This window comes from Oryzias melastigma, linkage group LG7 (assembly GCF_002922805.2).
Source record: "Oryzias melastigma strain HK-1 linkage group LG7, ASM292280v2, whole genome shotgun sequence".
Classification (NCBI taxonomy): Eukaryota; Metazoa; Chordata; class Actinopteri; order Beloniformes; family Adrianichthyidae; genus Oryzias; species Oryzias melastigma.
The window spans coordinates 22,616,357-22,637,545 of record NC_050518.1 but is presented as its reverse complement, the minus strand read 5'-3'; the positions used below and the strand labels follow the sequence as shown (position 1 = coordinate 22,637,545).

Sequence of the window (21,189 nt, the reverse complement as noted above, 5' to 3'; positions counted from 1 at the left end):
GAAGAGTTTCATGCTGTCCGAGCTTTGATTTATTTCTGTATAGCTCTAGAAACTACCACTGCGAATTTGGGAGCACTTAGATTAAAAAAATATTTGACATCTTTAAAAGAAATCTAGCAATTAGTATTTCCTACGATTATCATCAACTTAAACATAATAGTAAAAACCGGTTTTCTTTGCCCCTCCTACCTTTGGTCACGTGACTCTGTGGGGGTCGATTTTGTTTGGACACTGACAGCTGTCAATCACACGCATGGCACATGGCAAAAAAACAAACGACTCTGTGGGCTCTAGGGGCGGTGGTGGACTGAACATCTAGTATTTGAAAACATATGTCCACGCACGACGGAATATGGAATGATTAATCCAGCCAGACCCCAACGTGAAATCGGACTTGTGAAGAACCGCATCGGTGTTCCCGCTGAGCGTGGGCGTGGCCGCCGGTTACCGTGCGAGTAACCAGTTTCGGCATCCGGAAGAAGAAGAAGCGTCACCGCCCGCTCAGCTCAGCTCACCCAGGAGGAAGACGCGCAGCTGTCATGGCTTCCCTCAGTAACTCGGGGGCCACGGCCAGCCCTGCCGTGAACCTGGCGCCCAAAACCAAGACGAAAAAGAAGCATTTTGTTCAGCAGAAAGTGAAGGTGTTTCGCGCAAGCGACCCCGTCCTGAGCGTGTTCATGTGGGGCGTCAATCACTCGGTAAGTCGGCGGAAGCTAACGTTGAAGTATGCTAATGTTTAGCTAGCTGTTAGCATGTCTGCTCGACGGGGCAAAACATTTACCTATATTTATGTTTTTAATCAACATAAACAATATTTAATCTACATTTTAATTGGTTTAAGACATTTACAGTAAAGTTGTTCGACCTGCAACATGTTAAAAAAAATGTAAAGGATTTAGCAAGCTAAACTTGTTGAGTTATCTTCTTTCCTTTTGACAAGAATCACATTTGTTTTTTATTGTAGTTATTTTCTCCCGTGTTTTATTTTGAATGCTACCCCTTTTTAATGACTTTTTGAATGAAAAAAAAAACTATTAAAATGTAGCATATTAACATTAAAATGTCAGTAAATTGTTAAATTCAGAGAACTGCGATAGAGCTAAGTAAATATTTTAAACCTGCAGATAATTAGCTTTAGCATTTTTGCTAAGTATTCTAAAAATGTAATCCCAAATATGTATACATTTTTCCCTTTTAGTTTATGTTTCAAGCTTAAGTTTCTTGACAAGATGAGTAGTTAGAAGATGAGTCCAGAAATCCACATGTTACTGCTGGACACTTTAACCAAACTAAAGGAGTAATGATGAATTCTTCCAAAGCTGTCATGTTTGAGCTCTTCACAAACAACACAAACAAGACATTGGATATCTTCAGCAATGTTTACTCACCTTCATTTATACCAGACGTTTGTTCCTACTAAAAGATTAAAACTCCTAAAAAATATTGTTTTACTTTTAATCACAAATAAACACAAATGCATAGACAGTTTATTTGTGTTTTTACAAATGTAGGCAAAAGGAAAATTGCTAGAATTTGGATTTGATTTCATTTATTGGTTTATTTCAACCATTAGGTGTTGACAATATTGACAGCAATTACAAATCTATGTCAAACTCATCAGATAAAGTAATCAATTGGTTGAAAACTTAATTAAATATGAATGGAAAAGAAGAAATAGTCACCTTAACAGTGTAAATACTCATAAGATATTTTTGCTGTAATCCATGTAGTACACACTTGGGTCATATTAGACTCATTAAATATAATGATTATTAACTAAAGTCAAGCAGAGTTTTCTTTATTGCTTTAAAAGGATTGGGGGAAGAAGCAAACTTGTATAATCTGAATTTTTCATTTTTACATAGTTGTCATAATCTGATCAGATCAAGTGTACTTTTATGTATTCATTGATTATCCTCAACAAATATTATTTCAGGTAAACAATATAAATCACACGTTATAGATGTGTAGTACTCGTTCTTCTGCTATTAGCACAGTTTGTACCTTTTTGAAACTAGTAATAAATAAATACATTCCAGGATGTCCTTTTCTACACCTCTAAGAGATACAGTGACATCTGTAGATGAACCAGTTTGCTGGCACTCATCCAGACACTTGGTATATTGAAACACATTGAGACTTTCAAGTTTCCCATTGCACGTGACAATGTCAAAACCTGCCAAACCAATACAGAATTGTGACTTAGTCACTCAATGTAATGCAGACTGTTTCCTACAGCAGGGGTCTGAAGACGTCTTGTTCGCTCAACGCTACCTCCAGAATGCACACATTTTATATGCAAAGCAAAACTTTGTTAAAAGTTTGATCTTTTATGGGTTAAAAGCACATACTATGTTATGCTGCACAACAATGGGTCAATAGCTGTCCAGAGCTGCACTGAGATGATCCTGTGTGGCAAAGAGCATCTTTTATTTTGAAAATGAGTTGTTTTGAGAGATTATCTATTTATATTTCTGCTTATGTTCGTGCCAAAAATAGACATTTTTCATTTTTAATATAAAAAAAAGAAGGTAATGAAGGCAAAACCAAACTTCTTAAAGGCTAAAGTAAGACTATGCGGCTCCCTCTAGGTTTCCATGAGTAGAAAACGAGCCCAAATGACTCTTTTACTGTTAAAGGTTGTCGCTTTATCCGAGGGTTAGTTTTGTGGTTTGTTTTAAGTGTCTTAGTGTTGTGTCCAAATTTCTTCCCTACTCAAGTCACTGCTTAGTGCACTATAGTGTGTTTGCCATTTTATAAAGCTGTCTGAATCTACGGTCTAATCTGAATTCTTCCTCTTCCCCTACGGCTTCCCCTATCCCTACATTTAGCCCTCCAAGCAGAGAATTGTGAAAAAAAATTTGTCTTCAAATTCAGACAACACTCTGACTTGATGACGTGTTGAATAGTCGCCCATCATCTGTGTTAGTGGGTAGCTCCCAGCGCTCAGAAAATACATAACATTGGTTTTAGAACTTTAAAAAGTCGGGCTAAAACAAAAAGTTATTACTTAGATTTAAACTTCTGTGCTTCCCTGCACTCCCACGTGAACAAATTAGTTTCTCCTTAACACCCTTGTGGCGGAGGGTTACAGAATCCCTACACGTTACCTTTACTGAAACAATTTCGGACATCCCTACCCTTACAAATGCCCCTACAATTGGAGGGGTAGGGGAAGAATTCGGATTTGGCCGTACTACAATTCCAAAATCCAGCACCCTAGAAATTTCCCAGAAGTATCTGCGAAAAACCATTGTGCTTGGATGCTCACTAGGTTGGGGTATATCGACCACAATGAATTGTCTTTAAACAATTTTTTTGTGAAACATTTTTTTTTAAATGCATTTTTTATATTTTTTCATTATCAGACCATAGTGGATTCATAAATGTTTTTTGTAAAATGTTCATATTTATTAGGTTTTTACTTCGTGAAATTGGTGTCGTCATATTTTTCGTATTGAGCATGGTGTTAGTATTGCTTTTCAAATCCAGGCACTATTGTTTTTTTAGCAGTTCGAGATTAGAGAGGGAACTCAAAAATATCCTTTATTTGATCTTCTAAATGTACAAAGCTGGGGCATCTCTTTTTTAACATTCCATTTTCCAGTACATCAATAAGAAGTGACCCCTCTGAGCTGTTTTAGACATTTGAGATGTCCTTCTGCCTGTAGTTTTCCCAGAAATGTTCCCTTTTAATGGTGGTGTGTTGTCGTTGCAGATCAATGATCTCAGCCAGGTGCCTGTCCCCGTCATGCTGCTGCCCGATGACTTCAAAGCCAACACTAAGATCAAAGTCAACAACCATCTTTTTAACAAGTACAAACGCCACGTTTTTGATGTGCAATATGCTCAGAGTTATACTTTGCTTTAATAATGTAACATTTCCCATCATTTTTTGGCAGAGAAAACCTCCCTGGACATTTCAAGTTCAAGGAATATTGTCCACAGGTCTTTCGAAATTTAAGGGAACGGTTTGGCATTGAGGATCTTGATTACCAGGTGTGTGTTTTTCTCTTTTAAGTCCTACTCTGATCATTTTTTGATCTGTTTTGAAAGCCTTCACAGACGTCTTTTAATTATGATTATGATGGGTTTTTTTATTGTTAAGTAAACTAAAAAACAGTCGTTCTCTAGGACATAGTTTCTGCAGAGTGGCAGTAGTTCATTAGAAATTCACCTCTGAGTTGTGGGCGGGAATGTTGGCAATGAGCAACCCCGGCCCCTCTTCCCATCATCCCATCATCTGTTTACGCTCTCTTCCAGTAGCTTACAGCTCCTCAAACCACCAAACTAACTTTACTGGTGCAGCAAAAATATGAAAGAAATAATGAAGAACTAAGTGCTCGGTCTTCTGTCTGAGAGCTAAACTTGTCTCAAAATCACTCAAAAGAATGATTAAAAAATGGTGAGCAATATTTGAGTTATCCAGCCGTACAGTTTTGATCCAGATGCCAGTTCAGCCGAGGAAACCAAAGACGTAAATCATGGAGCGGAGCTTTTTGTCTGTCCTGATTCACAACGATTTGAATAAGGAAATACTCAGAAATACAATTTTAATCTTGATTTTCTTCATACATGTCCTCCATCATCAGAAAAATGCCACAAAAACATGTTAAAATGCCAAAAACACCCATTTAATTGGATTTTATCCTGCTATTGTACTTGTGAAGACTATTTCTTTCATAATTGAATGTGTGCGTTTTGTCTCCAGGTATCGATGACCCGAAGCTCACCTACAAGATGCTCTGATGATCAGGGCGAAGGTCTGCTCCTCAATTCCTACGACCGCACGCTGGTTATCAAGCAAATCTCCAGTGAGGATGTAGCCGACATGCACAACATCCTGTCAGAATATCACCAGGTAGGTCAGTTCACAAAACAAAAGCGAGTTGGTAAATCTTTTGCAGAAAAGTTTCCAGTAGGAAGTTGTAAAAGTCTGTTTTGAAAAGCAACCAAATGCTTCATTTTCATATCGCAACGTGAAGTTGTAACAATTATGTTGTGTGCTGTAATGGCATTTCCACGAATTTGAATGAAAGAAAACCCGTCTTTCTACGCTATTCTTGTTTGTTGTTTCATGTGGTTTAATTCACCCAACTTCTCATCTATATGGCTTCCCCATCCCGGCAGAGCAGTCAGGTGTTTGTCGCTGTGACGTTTTGTTAAGCATTTGTGGTGTTAAAACACACAGAAGTTTCAGAAGTATCCTGTGAATGAACAACCGAGTGCAGAAGTGTTAAACATCTTCTCTAAATGGGTAACAGGGATGCTACAAAGGTCACATTTGATGCAAGGACAGAAGAATGAGTTAATTATCAATCTGTACCTTTTTTATTTTTGTTGCTATTTCTGTTTATTCATAGGTGTTCTAATGCAAGATCGCCATTCTAGCCTCTGAAAACATTCAGATTCCTCCGTACATCAAACTAAAGAGACACAAATACATTTTGGGGCCACATTTATGCAAGTGGTATGAAATGGTATTCTAAAATTCTGACAAAAAACATTAAAAATGTCTAATCTTCATTCTCAGTGCTGGTCACATTTTCCAACTTTTGCATCCTTTTTATGCAACAGTCATAAGAAATCTAACCCACCGGTCAGAGGAAGTGGAAAAACCAACTACTGGAGACAGTTTTCTCAATTCCTTCTTTATGTAATTAGTTTTTTTCATTTTAAAAAAATGGAAAATAACAAAATTTCATTGCAAATTCCATCTGTGATCTCTTCCGTCTTGTAAGTGGATGTGCATCATTCTAAGCGCGCTCAAAGTTGTTATACTGCATTGCACATGCAATGCAGTCTTTGCTGGAGTAGATGAAGGTCAACTGAAGAGTCTTGGTGGTATTACGGGACCTTAAACTAGCAGCTGCTACGAGATAATATTAGATGCAACGAGATCATTTATTTTTAAACTTAAAGCAATACAAATTAAGTTCCTTGGAGAGATTGGCTCCATTTGTTTAAACTTTAACGTTTTTTTCTACACACTTTTCATTAAAAATGCCACGACAGTTTTTATGATTTTAATAGTGTCTGTAACTTTGTTACTCAAGTTTACTGTTAAAGTTTGAAGAGAAAGTGATTCAAAACTGTAAAATAACATTCACTCAAACTACAATACAGTTTTTTATGTATATATTGATGTGAAAATAAACACTAGCTGGTATTTTGTGCTGCATTTAAAAAAGAAAATTATTTAGAGTGAAAAAAAAGTAACAGGTTTTATGAGTTCATGAATATTCCCTCAGGTTAGTTTCCTATTGAGAGAAAATAGCATCGTTGGGATTTTTGCATGCGGAATTCTTGATTTATAGCTTATACATTTTGTGCACAAGTACAAAAATTATTAAATTACATTTTATAGCTGTAAAAACGCAGCAGAATATGGTGCTAGTTTGAGCAGGAGACGCAGAAAAAAGGTTTGTTCAGTTAACAAGATATATTCACAGATTTTGGATCCTGGATCAATAACTCTTTTAATAAACATTTTAAACTGACAGCAAATGTATTTTGTGGTTTGTCTTAATGCAACAACATACAAAGGCATTTCAAGCAAAAAAATATTTAATTTTTTTTTTTTTTAATTAGAACGGCTCTCTGAACTAGGGCTGTCTCCAGGAAAATGGGATTAAAAAAAAAAGAAATGTACCTCAAAAACAACCAAAGCTAAAAATGTTTAATTGATATGAGCTAGTCTTAGATACTTGTCATCATGTTCACGCTAAAACATTTTTTTAAAAGAATGTCATCTGTTTTCATTTTTAAGAGTTTCTAATGTAGAAACTCTGTTCAAAAATGTTTAATAGTTCGGAAGTTCCTAAGCCAAACTTTCTCAAATTACTAAATAATCACCTTTTTTTTACTATGTAGTAGTTAACTATTTTTTCTAATTGATATTTTTGCTTGATTATTAAAACTACTTCACAGAAATGCTCCTTCTAAGTGTTTATATAATAACAGAATTGAAATAAAAATGGTGATCCACCTGGATCTGTTTATTAAATATGTTCATTTTTTTAAATGTGTCAGACCAAGGTTCGAGTTTCTGGAAATATTCAAAACCAAATTAGTTGTAATCAGATCAGAGCCAAAAAAACCTGCTTGAGACGTCCCTAGTTTCTATCAAATCGGACCGTAAACTTTCTGACGTTATTGAAAAGCTTTGTTTCCTGTTTCCTGTAGTTTGTCCCTCCTCAGGACCCTTCTTTTACTTCAGAGTGAGCTTGCTCCCTGCAGGACTCTTTTTGCCGTACAGTGACTGAGCAGAGATGACAGAGCAGACGCTCTTTTGCGTTTTTTGCTAAACTGCAGATGTTGCTGTGTGTTAATGTCAGCAGCAGGACTCACTGTACAGAAGAGACGAGTTCCTGTGCTTTCACATGTACTTTATTTTCAGCGTTGTGCGTCTGAGTCATGCATCAGAAAGTAGGTCTGACTCCAGGCTAAAGCACGCCACTGAGCAAACTTTTGGCTGTTGTGAGGTTTGAGTGGAATGTGAGCCTGTGCTCATGCTGCGAATGCAAATCTGGGGGTGAGATTATTTTAGCTCTATTTTTAGTGCTTTTTAAAATTCATTTGGTGCTGAATGAAGCTGTTGTTAATCAGAGCTGGTGTGTGGCTGGTTGTTCCAGATCAGCGTGCAGCTGCAGCTCACTTCCTCAGGTCTGGTACAGATATTTTTGTTCCTGCGCTCCCCGCTTGGGCTGCTGAACAGCTGTCCATTGTCTCCGCTAAGGGCGTGAACAATAAAACTGTTGATGGAAGCATGCAGGCTTTGTTTTGTCACGGATCTGAGAGGGGGGCCGTATTTACTGTCACCTCAGGGTACATTTGGCCAAAGCGGCGGCGGCACAGTTTTTTCTAAAAGTCTTGCGCTCAGTAGAGGGCGTTGTTTAAATATTTAAATGCTTAAATGTCGTGTCTGTCCCCCTCCTTGGCTAAAAATGATGTGACTCCATTATTTTCTGTCTGGTTTTCTGTGCTGCTGTACTGGACATGAGTCCTTGAGAAATTGATTGTGAGTTTACACAATGAGAAAAAAAGTGTTTAAAATCCCACTCAATCATCTTTGGATCTATTGTAAAAATATTCCCAGTGTTCCTTTAATTATGATTATGACATTTTTAATCAAAATAAAAACTGTCATTTTCTACCATAGTTTCTGCAGAACAGCAGGAATTTGTCAAAAATTCACCTCTGAGTTTTAAGCAGAATTGTTGGCAAGGATTAAACTTATCCCCACTCCCCTTCACACTTTTGTTTAAACGCTCTCCCACTAGCTTACAGCCCCTCACACCCCCTACCTAACATTACTGGTGCAACGAAAAATGGCGAGCAACAATTGGAACTCATCAAGAAGGATCCATATGTTCACTTTGTTCTAATGTTCATGGTGGTTTCCTGTCTGCAGCACATAGTGAAGTGTCATGGGAACACCCTGCTGCCACAGTTCCTGGGCATGTACCGCGTGAGCGTGGACAGCGAGGAGACCTACCTGATCGTCATGAGGAACATGTTCAGCCACAGGCTGGTCGTACACAGGAAGTACGACCTGAAGGTGAGGGAGTGAATCGTGCCTTCAATCGCACACATCCTCATCACCTAAACGTCTAGTGACGGAGGCTGCTGCAGTGAGGAGCTCATTCGGATATTTCATTTTTCTCTCCAGGGTTCCCTGGTGGACCGTGAAGCCAGTGACAAAGAACGGGTAAAGCACACATCTTGTTAATCTCATGTAACAAATGCTGCGATTCATCTCCTCTTTAACTCCTCAGCAGAGCTAAAAGTGTTTTTCCTTTAAGGAAAAAGAGCTCCCTACCTTTAAGGACAAGGACTTCAGAAACAACATGCAGAAGGTGTTCGTAACTGAGGAGGAGAAAGAGAAGTTCATGGAGAAACTCAACAGGGATGTGGAGGTGAGGCTGTCTTTACTGACTGTAGCCACACGGGGGCGCTGTTGATGAAGCTGAAGAGCAAAGAGGGAGGAGTTGTCACACTGTAAAGGCTGAGAGGAAAACAAAAGAAAATCTGAAATCTGTCTAAAATTTCATGTTAAAAATTAGTTGTAATTATAGAACTTTGTTGTTTGTCTGAAAGCATCATAGAAATTTCACCGACTGTTGAACTTTGGTGTTTTTATTCACCTTTGCTGTCAAATCTGCCTCTCAGTTCTTGGTGAAGCTGAAGATCATGGACTACAGCTTGCTGCTTGGTATCCATGACGTTGGCCGCGCCGAGCGGGAGGAGGAGGAGGTCGAGGAGGCGCCTCAGGAGGAAGACCCCGACGCCGAGAACGGCCTGGCTCCCGGTGCTGCTGCGGGCTCCTTCGGCACTTCTCCTGAAGGAATCGCTGGTTACATGTCCTCGTACAAGCCTCTGGGGGCCGGAGAGTTTGACCCCTACGTGGACGTATACGCCATGAAGAGCTGTTCAGGTAAATGTGGTGATAATGCTGTAAGATGAATTTGGCTGCTGAAGATGCTAGTTCTGATAGCTGAAATCACTGAAGCTGATAGCCAGCTAAAATATTAGCTAAATGTCAAATTAGCCACAAAAAAAACTTAAAAACAGCTAGCATATTGCTGAAATATTAGCTAAACTCCAAAACAGCCTAAAAAAGTCTTAGTAAATGCTAAAATAGTCCAAAAAGCTAACTGAATGCCAATTTTTAAAACTTTAAAACCGTAACTTTTTAACATAAAGGTCTGCAACATGTGGCTCTGAAGCCACATGCGGCTCTTTAACCCCTCCATTGTTGCCCTGTGGTTAACGAAAAATACAATATTTTGTATTTGAATAAGTGATATATTTTTCAGACGAGGTTTAATAACAAAAAAAAGCATAAAAGTCTGAACGTTTTTCAACTCCTTCACAGTGAGCCGCTTTTCTCCTTTAGAATCTGCTGGAATTATCATGTTAACGGTTGAAATGTTAAAGATTTTGTGTTTAAGCGTCACTGGTGATGAGATCTTAACACAGTCCAATGCTTTCACCTCAGGGGCCCCTCAGAGGGAGGTCTACTTCATGGGCCTTATCGATGTCCTCACGCAGTACGACACCAAGAAGAAAGCTGCCCACGCCGCCAAAACCGTCAAACACGGGGTGAGTGACCACAGACACGACCACGACATCAGCTCCCGCCGCTAGACCTTCTCTCACCCTCGTCTTCCTGTCCATTGCAGGCCGGAGCTGAGATCTCCACGGTCCACCCGGAGCAGTACGCCAAGCGCTTCCGCGACTTCATCTCAAACATTTTTGCGTAACACTCCAGCGGAGACCGAGGGCCGACTCTCTCCGTGGTCTGAGGCGACCTAAGCTGTAGCAATCTAATTTAATACTTCTGATGCATATTTATTATTAAGATGTATTTGTAGGAGCAATTCAGGAGTGACTGGAAACAAACTGCTGCTGATCAGTGTTGAGAGGCTTCGCATTAGCAGAGCGGACGTCGGATGGTGGAGGTTTAGCTCTGTCCACAAAAGAGCAGGCCAGCCTGTCCGAACGCGTGTGCAGACCTGCAAACGCAGCAATCAGGCCAGCTATACTGCCTTACTTTAGTCTCTCCTTAAAGTTATTTTTGTAACTTTTTCAACAACAAATGTAGCCGAAGATGAAACACTCCTGCAATAAAGTATGAAAGATTTGGGGGGGGAAAAGGTTCACATCTAAAAACACTAGGATGGCTTTTCAGAATAAAAGCCCTCAAGCTTTTCCTTTCTTTTTATTTTTTATCTTGAAGTGGACAGAGCTAAATTATAAAATAACTGCTAACGATGCTAGCAGGCAGCACATTTTTTCCTTAAAGCTTCAGCTCACTTCTAGAAATGGTAGGTATTTTCTAGTTTTAGCGTAGCGGCAGGCCATCAGGATCTGTTAGAGTGCCAAACGGGTGAGACAGAAGCTTTACCAGAGCAGAATTTGCACTTTGCTTGCAGTTGATTAGGCTTTGTGACTCCCAAATCAGTTTTTACAGACAAAACACAGTTTTCTAGATATTGCTTTGTACATTTTTTTTTTGACCATTGAACTGATTTTAAAAACTTTGAACATGTCTTCCAGCCTAGAATAATTCTACCTGTAGAAGCGAGTGGTGGTGGGGGGGGTTTGCTCCCGCGTTACTGAAGGAAGCCGGTCCAAAAGACGGGGCGAGTTCTGTCCCTTTGATAATCACGATGGTTCCTAAAGAAGAGCCTATCTATTAAGGCTTTAAACTGTGTGGGGATTCAGTGTTAAAGTGGCAAATGTCTGTTATCGGATTATTGATGAAGGTTTCAGATTTCTGTGCTAAAGCGTGTTGATAGCATCACTACATAGCAGCAGCTCGACCAGTGAGGTCCTTCATCATTCCTTAACAGAGGCGGCAGACTCCAGAGGATCTCTACATGCTTTATTTTTGCAAATATTTTTTTTTTCTTTTTTGGACCAAAACCTATTCTAAGATTTTTCTGGAAAACTCTTAACGAGTAACAACACTGCCACAGAGTTAAAACACAGCCAACTTCTCTGAACTTTTGAAATCGCCTATTTTCCGCCTTGACCTCTGCTTAAGTTTGACACTGTTGTCTTTTAAAGAATACCTCAGCTCTCCTGTGAACACTGTCTTTTCTCTCAGATCTTTCTGCTGCCTGAAGGATGGTGACTTTTCCCCGATCTTTTCTGGGTTACAATTTTATTTTTTTTTCTTGTGTGAAATAAAAACTTTCCTGAATAATTTTTCCTCTGCCTGCTTTATCATTCAATGTTAAACTCCATATTGCGTGCTCTGTGTAGATAAAGAAGTGAAGAAAAGGAGAAAAATTAAAAAGGTTTCCGTCACTGGTGACGCTTAAACACAAAATCTTTAACACACTTTTAACGTAATTCCAGTAGATTTTGAGCTGCCTTTCTTCTTTTAAATCTACTGGAATCACGTTGATGGTGTAAATCAAAGAACATAAACACTGAAGCTCCTGTTTTAATAAGTTAAAATGAAACTGAAGTGGAAGGTGTTATTTAAACCACTGTAGGCCACTAAATAGAGCAGTTTGACTTATCTATAATTTAATGTTTGTACAGTCAGTTTTAAAAGGGACTGTGAACTTGCAATACTCCAACCATCCACTAGATGGTGCAGTGGCACACGCGGCAGACTGTAATCAGAAGATGCTGGGATCGAATCCCACTTGGAGCCCTAGGCGCTTTTTTTTTTTTTTTATATAACTGAAAACTGTTCAATGCAGGTACACAAAACATTTTTAAGCTGGACCAGCACTAAACATGACTGTTTTTTTTTTTCTTCGTATTTTTAAAGCGTCAACATTCCCTCAAAGTTTTCTACTACCGAGACAGTGGGACTTTGAACTTGCAATACTTTTACCATTTAGAGATTCAATGAAACAAAAAGTTGAAGTAAATATACAATCATAAAATAAATGTTCTGTGTGTCACAAAATGTACAGTTATCCAAAACGCCTTAAAAGAAAATCAGAATATGGATAAACTTCATTGATCATTTTAAAATGAATCTCTTTGACTTTCAGGGCAATAAGAAGCTTGGAAAAAGAAGGACCTTAAGTATTTTGCATTAGTTTTAGAAAAGTATTTTAAAATTGAAATTCAAGAAGAAAGAGATGGAAATAGTTCTTTGTTAAATATTTGTCGTGTGTTTTTTTACTTTGGTATCAAATAAATCACAGCCATTTACTAGAAGCGAAGGAAGTTTTGGATTTGTATCATTTTTGGAAAAAAATTCCACCAATCTAATCACAGACTGAGGTAGCAGTTGGACTTTTAAGGCTGGAGATCAAACCAAATACAACTTTATTTACAAAGCACTTTTTGAACAATTATTAAACTAAGCACTTAAAAGAGTTGAAACAATTAAAAATTCTACTGCACCCATGAAACATAACACACAAATAAAACTCAAACGTATCAAAACAAATGGAAATAGAAACACTGGAGTTTGAATCTAAAACCAGACGCAACCTTCAACACTTACAGAGCCATTCGGGTCAATGCTACATTTAATATAAATAAAAAATAACGTCTTTTGTATAAATAAAACATAAATATAAAGAAAAAAATACAATTTTTTTCCAGTATATGAAACCGTTTTTAACTTTTGACTGAGGTTCACATGATTTCCTTTCAAAATAAAAGACACCTTGTGTCACATAGAATCATCTCAATGTAGAAGCAGGTTGTGTAATGTCAGCAGTGGTTTAAAAAAAATACATTTATTTTACCATTCGTGGTAGATCTCTGCCAAAAAATACATGAATCCATCTCAAAAAATAAATCAGAGCCAATTGTAACTCTTACTGTATATCTCAACCCAAAAGGCGCATTTAGTATTGTTCAAAGATAGAAAATCAGTCTTATAATCCAGTTTGCCTCGATTCTGGTTGTGCTTTCTGACTTCTGATCGATTTTCTGAGGCACATGGTGCACAAAAATCTGATGTCTAAAATGTTTCGGCTCAGTACTGTTGGTTTTTAAAAACTAAAAACGTTATTTTTCAGCAGGATTCAGACCCCTGTCTTAATGGTAACAGAAAAACGCTTAATCGAAAAATCAATTCACTATGAAAACATTTTTTACAAAAGAACAATTATTTAAATATCAAATATATTTCTAAACTTCAATTAAAAGGTTAAAAAGGTCGTTTTAAAAACACAATCACCACCAAACTACTATTTATTTCCTGTTTACACTTGTTTCTAATTCAATGTCATTTGATTCTATATCAGTATTAGTCAAACCAATTACGTTATTGGTTTGTAAGGAGTGTGTTCTCCGCTACGCCTCCATGCTTGTTGAAGATGAGGATGTGTCTGTCTTCAAATGTTAGCATCACAGGAAAAGGGAAGAGAAGTGTAGCTGAACATCTTCATAATGATGTTCCATCAGAATATAGAAAAATGGAAACTTTCCAAATCCTGAAATGAAACAAGCAGGTTTGACATGAAAACTATATGGAGAGTTTTGATGAGATAAAGTTTCTGTCAACTGTTTGATATTTTAAAGCAAAGTTCAAACTCATTTACTTATGTCTACTGAGGAATTTGAGTCACTGAAGTCACTAAATGTGTGGGAAGAGTTTGAGGATCTTCACTTCCTGTTTCGTCATGACTTCACCAAAAACAAGCATAAACAGATCGGCAAAGATTGGTAATTTCATCGGTATACGACTCCCTTTGGGATGAGTCAGAGTGAGAAGTTCTGTCCAACATGAGCTCTCTGATGTGCAGCTGGAAGTTCCGTAATCTCATTTCTTACATTTGTGGATGAGATGTCCCGATTAGAGGTCTGCAACCTGCGGCTCCAGAGCCACATGTGGCTCTTTTACCCCTCCTCAGTTTTTAGGTACTGAGCTAAAACATTGTAGACATCCGATATTCTATTTTTGAACAATGTTTAAGTTCACCTTATGGGTTGAAAAATACAGTGAGAGTCACAATTCACTCAGATATATTTTTTGAGTTGAAATTTGTGTATTTTTGGCAGAGATCTGCCAGAAATGAACCTTTTTTTTATCACTGCTAACATAACACCACCTGCTACAACATTGAGTTGATTCTATGTGACACAAGGCTTTTATTTTGAAAGGAAATCATGTGAACCTCTGTCAAAAGTTATAAACTGCTTCTTATTTAAAAAAAATGTGGGATCTTTTTCTTTTTCTTTATATTTTATTTATACAACATGAGATCATTTTTAACTTTGAAAACATTAATCTTTTAATACTTTGTTATATATTCTTTAAATTCCTTAAAGACCCATTCCAAAGAAAATGCTTTTTGGTTTTTAACATGTTCCTGTGGCATTTTCCTGAAGATGGAGGACATATTTAAAGAAAGTTAAGACTAAAGCTGCATTTCTGAGTATTTCTTTATTCAAAACTGCTGTAAACCAAAAAAAAATGCAGTTTGAAAAATGTATTTTTACATAGAAAATATACGAGGCGAGCTACAAGCTTCCTGCTCTGCTCCGCAATGGGAAGTCCCGCCCACAAATTAGAGGTGAATTTCTAATAAACTACCGCCGCTCTGCAGAAACTATGTCCTAAAAAACAAGTTTTTTCTGGTTCTAGCTACAATAGATCATAACATGATTGGAATTAAAGTTGGAAAATCATTGCAAAGTGAATTAATCACACAACTAAACAACCTTTTTTCTGGGTTTGTTCATTTGTTCTACAAAATGAATGAACTTGAAGTTGAATAACAGTGACTGCAGAGTCTGGGAGCGTTACCAGAGTGTCCCTCTTTCTGAAAGACGCGTTTCTGCTGACAGCTTCCTCTCCGTCTCATTGACGGAAACAGAATTTGCTGACAGAGTCCTCCCCGTTTCACCAGAAAACCAAGCGGACCCTGACAGGATGAGCGGCGGGGAAAAGGGTCAGTCATCTGCAAACTGCTGATATTCTGTGCAGGCAGGTTTGAGGAGTCCATCCAGTGATCAGGTTTGAATCCCAGCCAAGACAAATCTCCCCCCTTTCACTTTGACCTCCGTGTTGATGGTGCCTCTGTCACCAGGAACCCTCTCAATCTGCTCAACAGCATGAGTGGATGGTGGTGGTCTTCCTCATGTGTTCTCCACTCCGCCCTCGTGCTCACGCTCAGTCTGCCTCGCCGTGGATCCACCGTGATGATGAGGATGCGTGCCTGTCTGGGTTAAAGAGCCCCCTTCCTCAGCCATGTTGATGAAATGCAGCCTGCACACCTCCTGTTGTACTTAGCCTGTGGCAGTGGGGGGTGGGGGGGGCAGCATCCTGTCATTGTTTCCCGCTGTGTGGGGCCTGTTATTACTGCCTCGCTTCATCCCTGTTATCTAGAAATCACACAAGGTCGTTGGGAAGAACACTTTGTCATCACAGAGCAACTTTCCACCAAAAAGTGTCTCCACCAATGAAAGAAAGTCACAGCAAAGACGCATTTCAAGAACTCTATCAACATCATTTCACCGGGTCACATGGTCAAAAATTATAACATTTTTCTTAAATCTAGTACCTGGTGAAAAGGAGTTTTTGATGTGGGGAAAGATCCCGCCCCAAACTGATGACATCACAGCAGGTGAAACCTCACAAAATCTCTTAATGTTCTAAATCATGTGTCAAAGTCGAGGCCCGGGGGCCCTCCGGGTAATTATATCCACATCATTTTAGTTTGTTATCTTGAGCTCATTTCTAACTTCTATAATTTGACAAAATATATTTTCATGGAGAGTAAAATGTTGAAAGTTATTTAAGGTTTAAGTTGATTTATTCTGGAATAATATTCCTGTCTTATATTATTATTAATGATGTTAAAAAGTTACTGTTTTAAAGTTTAAAAACTGACATTCTGCTAGCTTTCTGGACTATTTAGTCCATTTTTTAGCTTAGCTAATATTTCAGCTACATGCTAGCTGTGTTGGGCTTTTTTAAAAAGTGTTTTAAGCTGTTTTGGTGTTTGGCTAATATTAACACACCTATATAATTTTTTTTTGGCTAATTTGGGCAGTTTTTAGGCTATTTTTGAGTTTACCCAATATTTTAGCTGGTTATCAGCTTCAGCGTTTTCAGCAATTAGCATCAGCGGCTTTAGCTATCAGCTTCAGTGCTTTTAGCGATCAATTTCAGCATTTCTTTCAGATAAACGCAGCACAGCTAAAGTTTGTAAAGTTGTATCAAACCAAACGTAATGTGAAGTTTATCTCATCATGTATACTTTTAAGTTTACCAGTCTAAAGTGTCATTGGTGTTTGTAGTCCACTTTTTTCTTATTTGTGAACAGCTGCCTCTTTAAAGGTTTATGAACATTCTATTATTATCCTTTGGTGACATTGGATGCATTTATTTTAGACTTTATATAAATTTAATTTTTACATATTTCATACAGAAAATGTATTTTATTTCAAATTCTAATTTTATATATAATTTTATCATCATTTCTTTTGCAATTAAAAAATAAGTTTAAAAATCTGATTCTGTTTCCACACACTTGCCGGTTCTCAGTTCCGTCACAGCTGCGGGATTTGAGGTTAAGTCGCCTTTTTTTCACAGATGTCACTTCTACAGTACAATGTGATTGGTCAAATGTTTGAAGGGAGTGTTTTTATGGTAGTTACATCATTTACAGTGATGGGAAATGTTGCTACACCAACTTCAAACTGATTCGCTCTTATTAGTCGAGTTCATCGGTTGTGTCACTGCGACATGTTGCTGCTGGTTTACTGTCTCTATGAGATTACTGTGAGACACTCTTCAGAGCAGAAAATGTTCTGATATTTTCAGCAAGTTAAACTTGGTTCAGTTTGGTCAGCCAATAAAAGTAGCCTATTTCAGTGAACTACAAGTATACTTAAGCCTAGAACACTTTCGCTATAAAACGTTACTCCATCACTAATTTTAACCCGTTAAAATATACCTAATAAAAAGCATTTCTAATAAAAAAATAGATAAAAAAAAATGACAACATGTAATAATTTATTTGATTTTCAACTGTGGTTTATGGAATGAATTGGACAATAAAATCATAAGAAGATCCTAAAAACATGTTTGAAAGTTACTGGAAAATTTAGGAATTTGAGAAGAAAAAATAAAATTAAAAATAAATTAAAAACAAGATTCTGGAGACTTGGCCTTTCTCCACACAGGGACTCATGACACTCCGAAAAATGCAAAATATAAATAGTTTTGCTTGGGTGAAAATCACCCATTTAATTCTGGTGCTCTTGGGTTAAGTCCGGTTTCTACTGAGCGGTCCGGTCAAGTAATCCACACATGCACGAGGAGAAACTCCACACAGCGCCAACACGGCTGGGATTGGCTGTGCACCCCCACATTGACCACTATGTATGTACATTTATTACCAAATACTACAAGCAGATAATTTACTTTCACATTTACATCATAATTCAAATCTGATACAAATCTAGAGAAGATGAGGAGAATGACAGAATAGAGTCAAAGAAAAAGAGAGAAGCCCAACGTTTAACTGTGGATAGTTTCTGTTGGAGTTGCTGGTTTCTGTCACTCATAGTGAAGACTGAATAGATGAAGATATTCCTGCTGACATTTCACTGATTAATGCTAAACTCTCCTCTCACCTGAGAGTCAGCAGGTTCTGTCCGAATCACCGTTTCATGTCTGTTCTAATCGAGGTGATGGTCAGGAAATTCATTTAGACTCGTTCTTTTGTATTCCAAAGGAATGAAAAATGTGTCAAAGTACCTGTCATCCATACGCTCCTCAAGATGAATGTCCTTTTATTATTTTACACAGAGAATTCGTGCAAATTTATTCTCAAATAAATGAAAAATATATATCTTGGAACAATCTCTCATGTTCAGCTAATGAATGTTTCACCCTTAAAGGTTTCTTCTTTTATTCAACTGTTGTCTTTTTCTGCCTTTTTCTTTTCTGTTTTTTATCTTAACCCTTTAACACCTGACAAAAAAAGAAAATCTTTAGCATTCTATAACTTTTCAATCAACCTCATTCCAGCAGATTCTGACAATACTTTTCTCCGTCAGAATCTGTTGAAATCTTTCAACAATTGAAAAGTTACAGTAAATCAAAGAACATAAACACTGAAGCTCTGGTGTTAAAAGGTTAAAAATTCAGTTTTTTCATTAGTAATATTCTAAAAATCACACTTAAGTGAAACATTTTTATTAATGTTCAACAAACCTGTTGAGTTCATTCTAACCCAGTGGTCCTTTAGCTGCCTCGTTGCTCTTTTTTGGGTGGTTAATCTACCTTTTTCTAAGATGTATCTCTGCAGTAAATAATAAAATATGAATATTTTCAGAAAACTGATGATTGAAATGTAATAAAATCCCATAAAATGGATGGTACGGCTGTTGAGTGCTGTCAGTGCATGACAGTTACAGCTGAGCGTCAAAGAAAAAAAACGTTTTTCCTCTTTTTTTATGTACTTCCTGAATTTAAAGAAAACTTGAAGGACCTACACTTTATTATTGTGGCGCACCACTTTACACAAGAGAAACGAGGAAGATCACAGTCAGAAAAATCCAAACTAATCTGCTTTATAGTGTTCCTAGATCACAGCTCTGCTTATCACTCACTTAGGATGTCCTGTTAGATATCTGCCAGCATATTCATAGGAAATGGGAGGGCAGAAAGAGCCAGCTTCTGGATCGCCGAGACAGTTCTCATCAGCAGAGCTGCTGGGAGAACCTCCGGTCTGCAGGCTTCACGGGAAAGGAGAAAGCAGCGCCACTTTTGGAGCAGCAGGCCTCGTTTTGCTCAGATCTGCCACCACACTGAGGTGAGGCATCTCCAAACTCACGCTGAAGTCAAATTATGCTTATAGGAAGAATGAAATGTGGATTTTTACCACATTTTCTTTATTATTTTGATGTTTGTTTATGTATTTAAAAAAATGGAAGCTTTCTTCCAGCCTCCAGGAGGACGTTTGTGATTTTAAAGCTTAACGAAACATTTGCTGCTGGTTGGGTTTTACTTTCCCCCTAGAAAGTAAGATTTTGTCACGCTCCTCCTGCGCGGTGTTGTGTAACGTCAGTAATCAGATTAGTCTGAAAGTAAACCTCGACTCTGTCCAGATATGAAACATTCCTCCTCTGCCTTCCACCTCAGAACATGAGCATCCACGAGTCCAACCACTCTCTGGAGCACTTCAACAGCACGCCGTGGTTTGTCTACGAATGCACCGTGGTGCTCAACACCAACCACAAGCGCATTGCCCTCTTCCTCCTTTACCTCTTCATCTTCATCGTGGGCCTGCTGGAGAACCTGCTGGTGGTCTGGGTGAACTGGCGCCGGCGCCACTTGGCGAACGGCGTCCTCTTCTGCATCATCAACGTGAGCCTGTCTGACCTGATGGTGATTGTGATCCTGCCGTTCTTCATGCTGGAGGTGACCATGGACCGGGTGTGGCTGTGGGGCCGCTTCCTCTGCAAGGTCACCAACCTCATCTACGTGGTGAACTTCTACAGCAGCTCCTTCTTCCTGGCCTTCATGACCCTAGAGCGCTACCTGTCCCTGGCCAGGCCGTCGTCGCCGTCCGCCTTCCCCGTGATGGGCCGGCAGCGCTGGCTGCTGTGTGGAGGCCTGTGGCTCTTCTCCTTGTTTCTGGCGCTGGTGGAGAACGTCCACGTGGATCTGCTGGAGTGGGAGGAGCCCGGCTGCTACATGATCCCGGAGTTCAGCCACACCGAGTGGTACGTCTCCGTGACCTTTCTCTGCCTGCTCTTCCAGTTCCTCGGCCCCGGCGCCGTCATCGTCACCTGCAACGTGCTGATCGCCCGGGCGGTGCGGACGGCGCCCGACGTGCAGGGTCGCCGGGACGTGTGGCTGGTGCACGTGTACTCCCTGGTGTTCGTGGTGTGCTGGCTGCCCTTCCACCTGGTCATGATCATGATGATCATAGACGACCTGAACCCCTTCATGTTCAGCTGCAACACGGTGGAGGTGCTGTACTTCTCCTTCAGCGCCGTGCAGTGCCTCTCGCTCTTCCACTGCGTGGCCAACCCCCTGCTCTACAACTTCCTCAGCAAAAGCTTCCGGAACAACCTGATCAACACGGTGATTGACTACATACCCCGACAAGCCGCCGCAAACCAGGTGGAGGCGAAGCCAAACACTCCTAACGGGGGCGAGGGGGACCCGGGGAAGCAGCGCAAGTTCAGCGACGCCAGCACCAGTCAGTCTGACGTCGAGTCATAAAAGCAGCTCCTTCTGAGCAGAACTGACATGAAATCATTTACTCCCAGCATGTATGTGATCAGTTTTAAACACAGCAAGGCAGGAAATGCTTGCTGCTCTGCCAAGCTGCTCAACTCCCACAGGAGCGAGAGGCAATGACTATAATCTCCGAAGGGGAAGAAATCTGCCACAACAGGAATGTGTAAACAACTCAGACGTACCGAGTGGAAATAAATCACCGCTAAGTCCTTATTTATCTCTTTCTGGATGCTGATGTGGTCATAATCTGATAACATGCAATAAAACATCCTCACACAACGCTTCCGTTTCAGCCTGAAAGTCTGTTTTTGGGAAGCTGGTTACTGCTGATCCTCGCTCCTCCAACTTCCACTCCTGCAATGGATCCTGTTTGAGAGCTTAGGAAGATAAAAGCCAGGACAGAAAGGAAAAGGAGCTTCGGTCGGCAGATGCAACAAAAGCAGGAAGCGGCCGGGCCGTTGGGGGGCAAAGGTCCCAAGCTGCGGGAAGCGGGG

The 21,189-nt window shown here is 39.2% G+C and overlaps 2 protein-coding genes across 2 annotated transcripts; both read left to right on the top strand.

Annotated features, from left to right (window-relative positions):
• The first annotated feature begins 120 nt into the window (after positions 1-120).
• Positions 121-11,713, top strand: pip4k2ca (phosphatidylinositol-5-phosphate 4-kinase, type II, gamma a). Its single transcript, XM_024293772.2, has 10 exons — positions 121-698; positions 3,719-3,816; positions 3,903-3,999; positions 4,712-4,861; positions 8,414-8,560; positions 8,672-8,710; positions 8,805-8,918; positions 9,172-9,436; positions 10,001-10,104; positions 10,185-11,713. The coding sequence occupies exons 1-10, from the start codon at positions 540-542 to the stop codon at positions 10,263-10,265; spliced, it is 1,254 nt and encodes a 417-aa protein (XP_024149540.1). The 5' UTR covers positions 121-539; the 3' UTR covers positions 10,266-11,713.
• A 7,293-nt stretch (positions 11,714-19,006) lies between these two features.
• On the top strand, positions 19,007-20,976 carry gpr182 (G protein-coupled receptor 182). The gene is made up of 2 exons (XM_024293375.2): positions 19,007-19,259; positions 19,589-20,976. The coding sequence occupies exon 2, from the start codon at positions 19,592-19,594 to the stop codon at positions 20,675-20,677; it is 1,086 nt and encodes a 361-aa protein (XP_024149143.1). The 5' UTR covers positions 19,007-19,259; positions 19,589-19,591; the 3' UTR covers positions 20,678-20,976.
• The last annotated feature ends 213 nt before the right edge of the window (positions 20,977-21,189 follow it).

Bases quoted from the DNA above. Each gene is read 5' to 3' on its own strand.
- pip4k2ca (XM_024293772.2), top strand. From the start codon at position 540: ATGGCTTCCCTCAGTAACTCGGGGGCCACGGCCAGCCCTGCCGTGAAC. The intron at 8,711-8,804 runs GTAAAGCACACA...TTTTCCTTTAAG, and splicing joins AAGCCAGTGACAAAGAACGG to GAAAAAGAGCTCCCTACCTT. The intron at 8,919-9,171 runs GTGAGGCTGTCT...TCTGCCTCTCAG, and splicing joins AACTCAACAGGGATGTGGAG to TTCTTGGTGAAGCTGAAGAT.
- gpr182 (XM_024293375.2), top strand. From the start codon at position 19,592: ATGAGCATCCACGAGTCCAACCACTCTCTGGAGCACTTCAACAGCACG.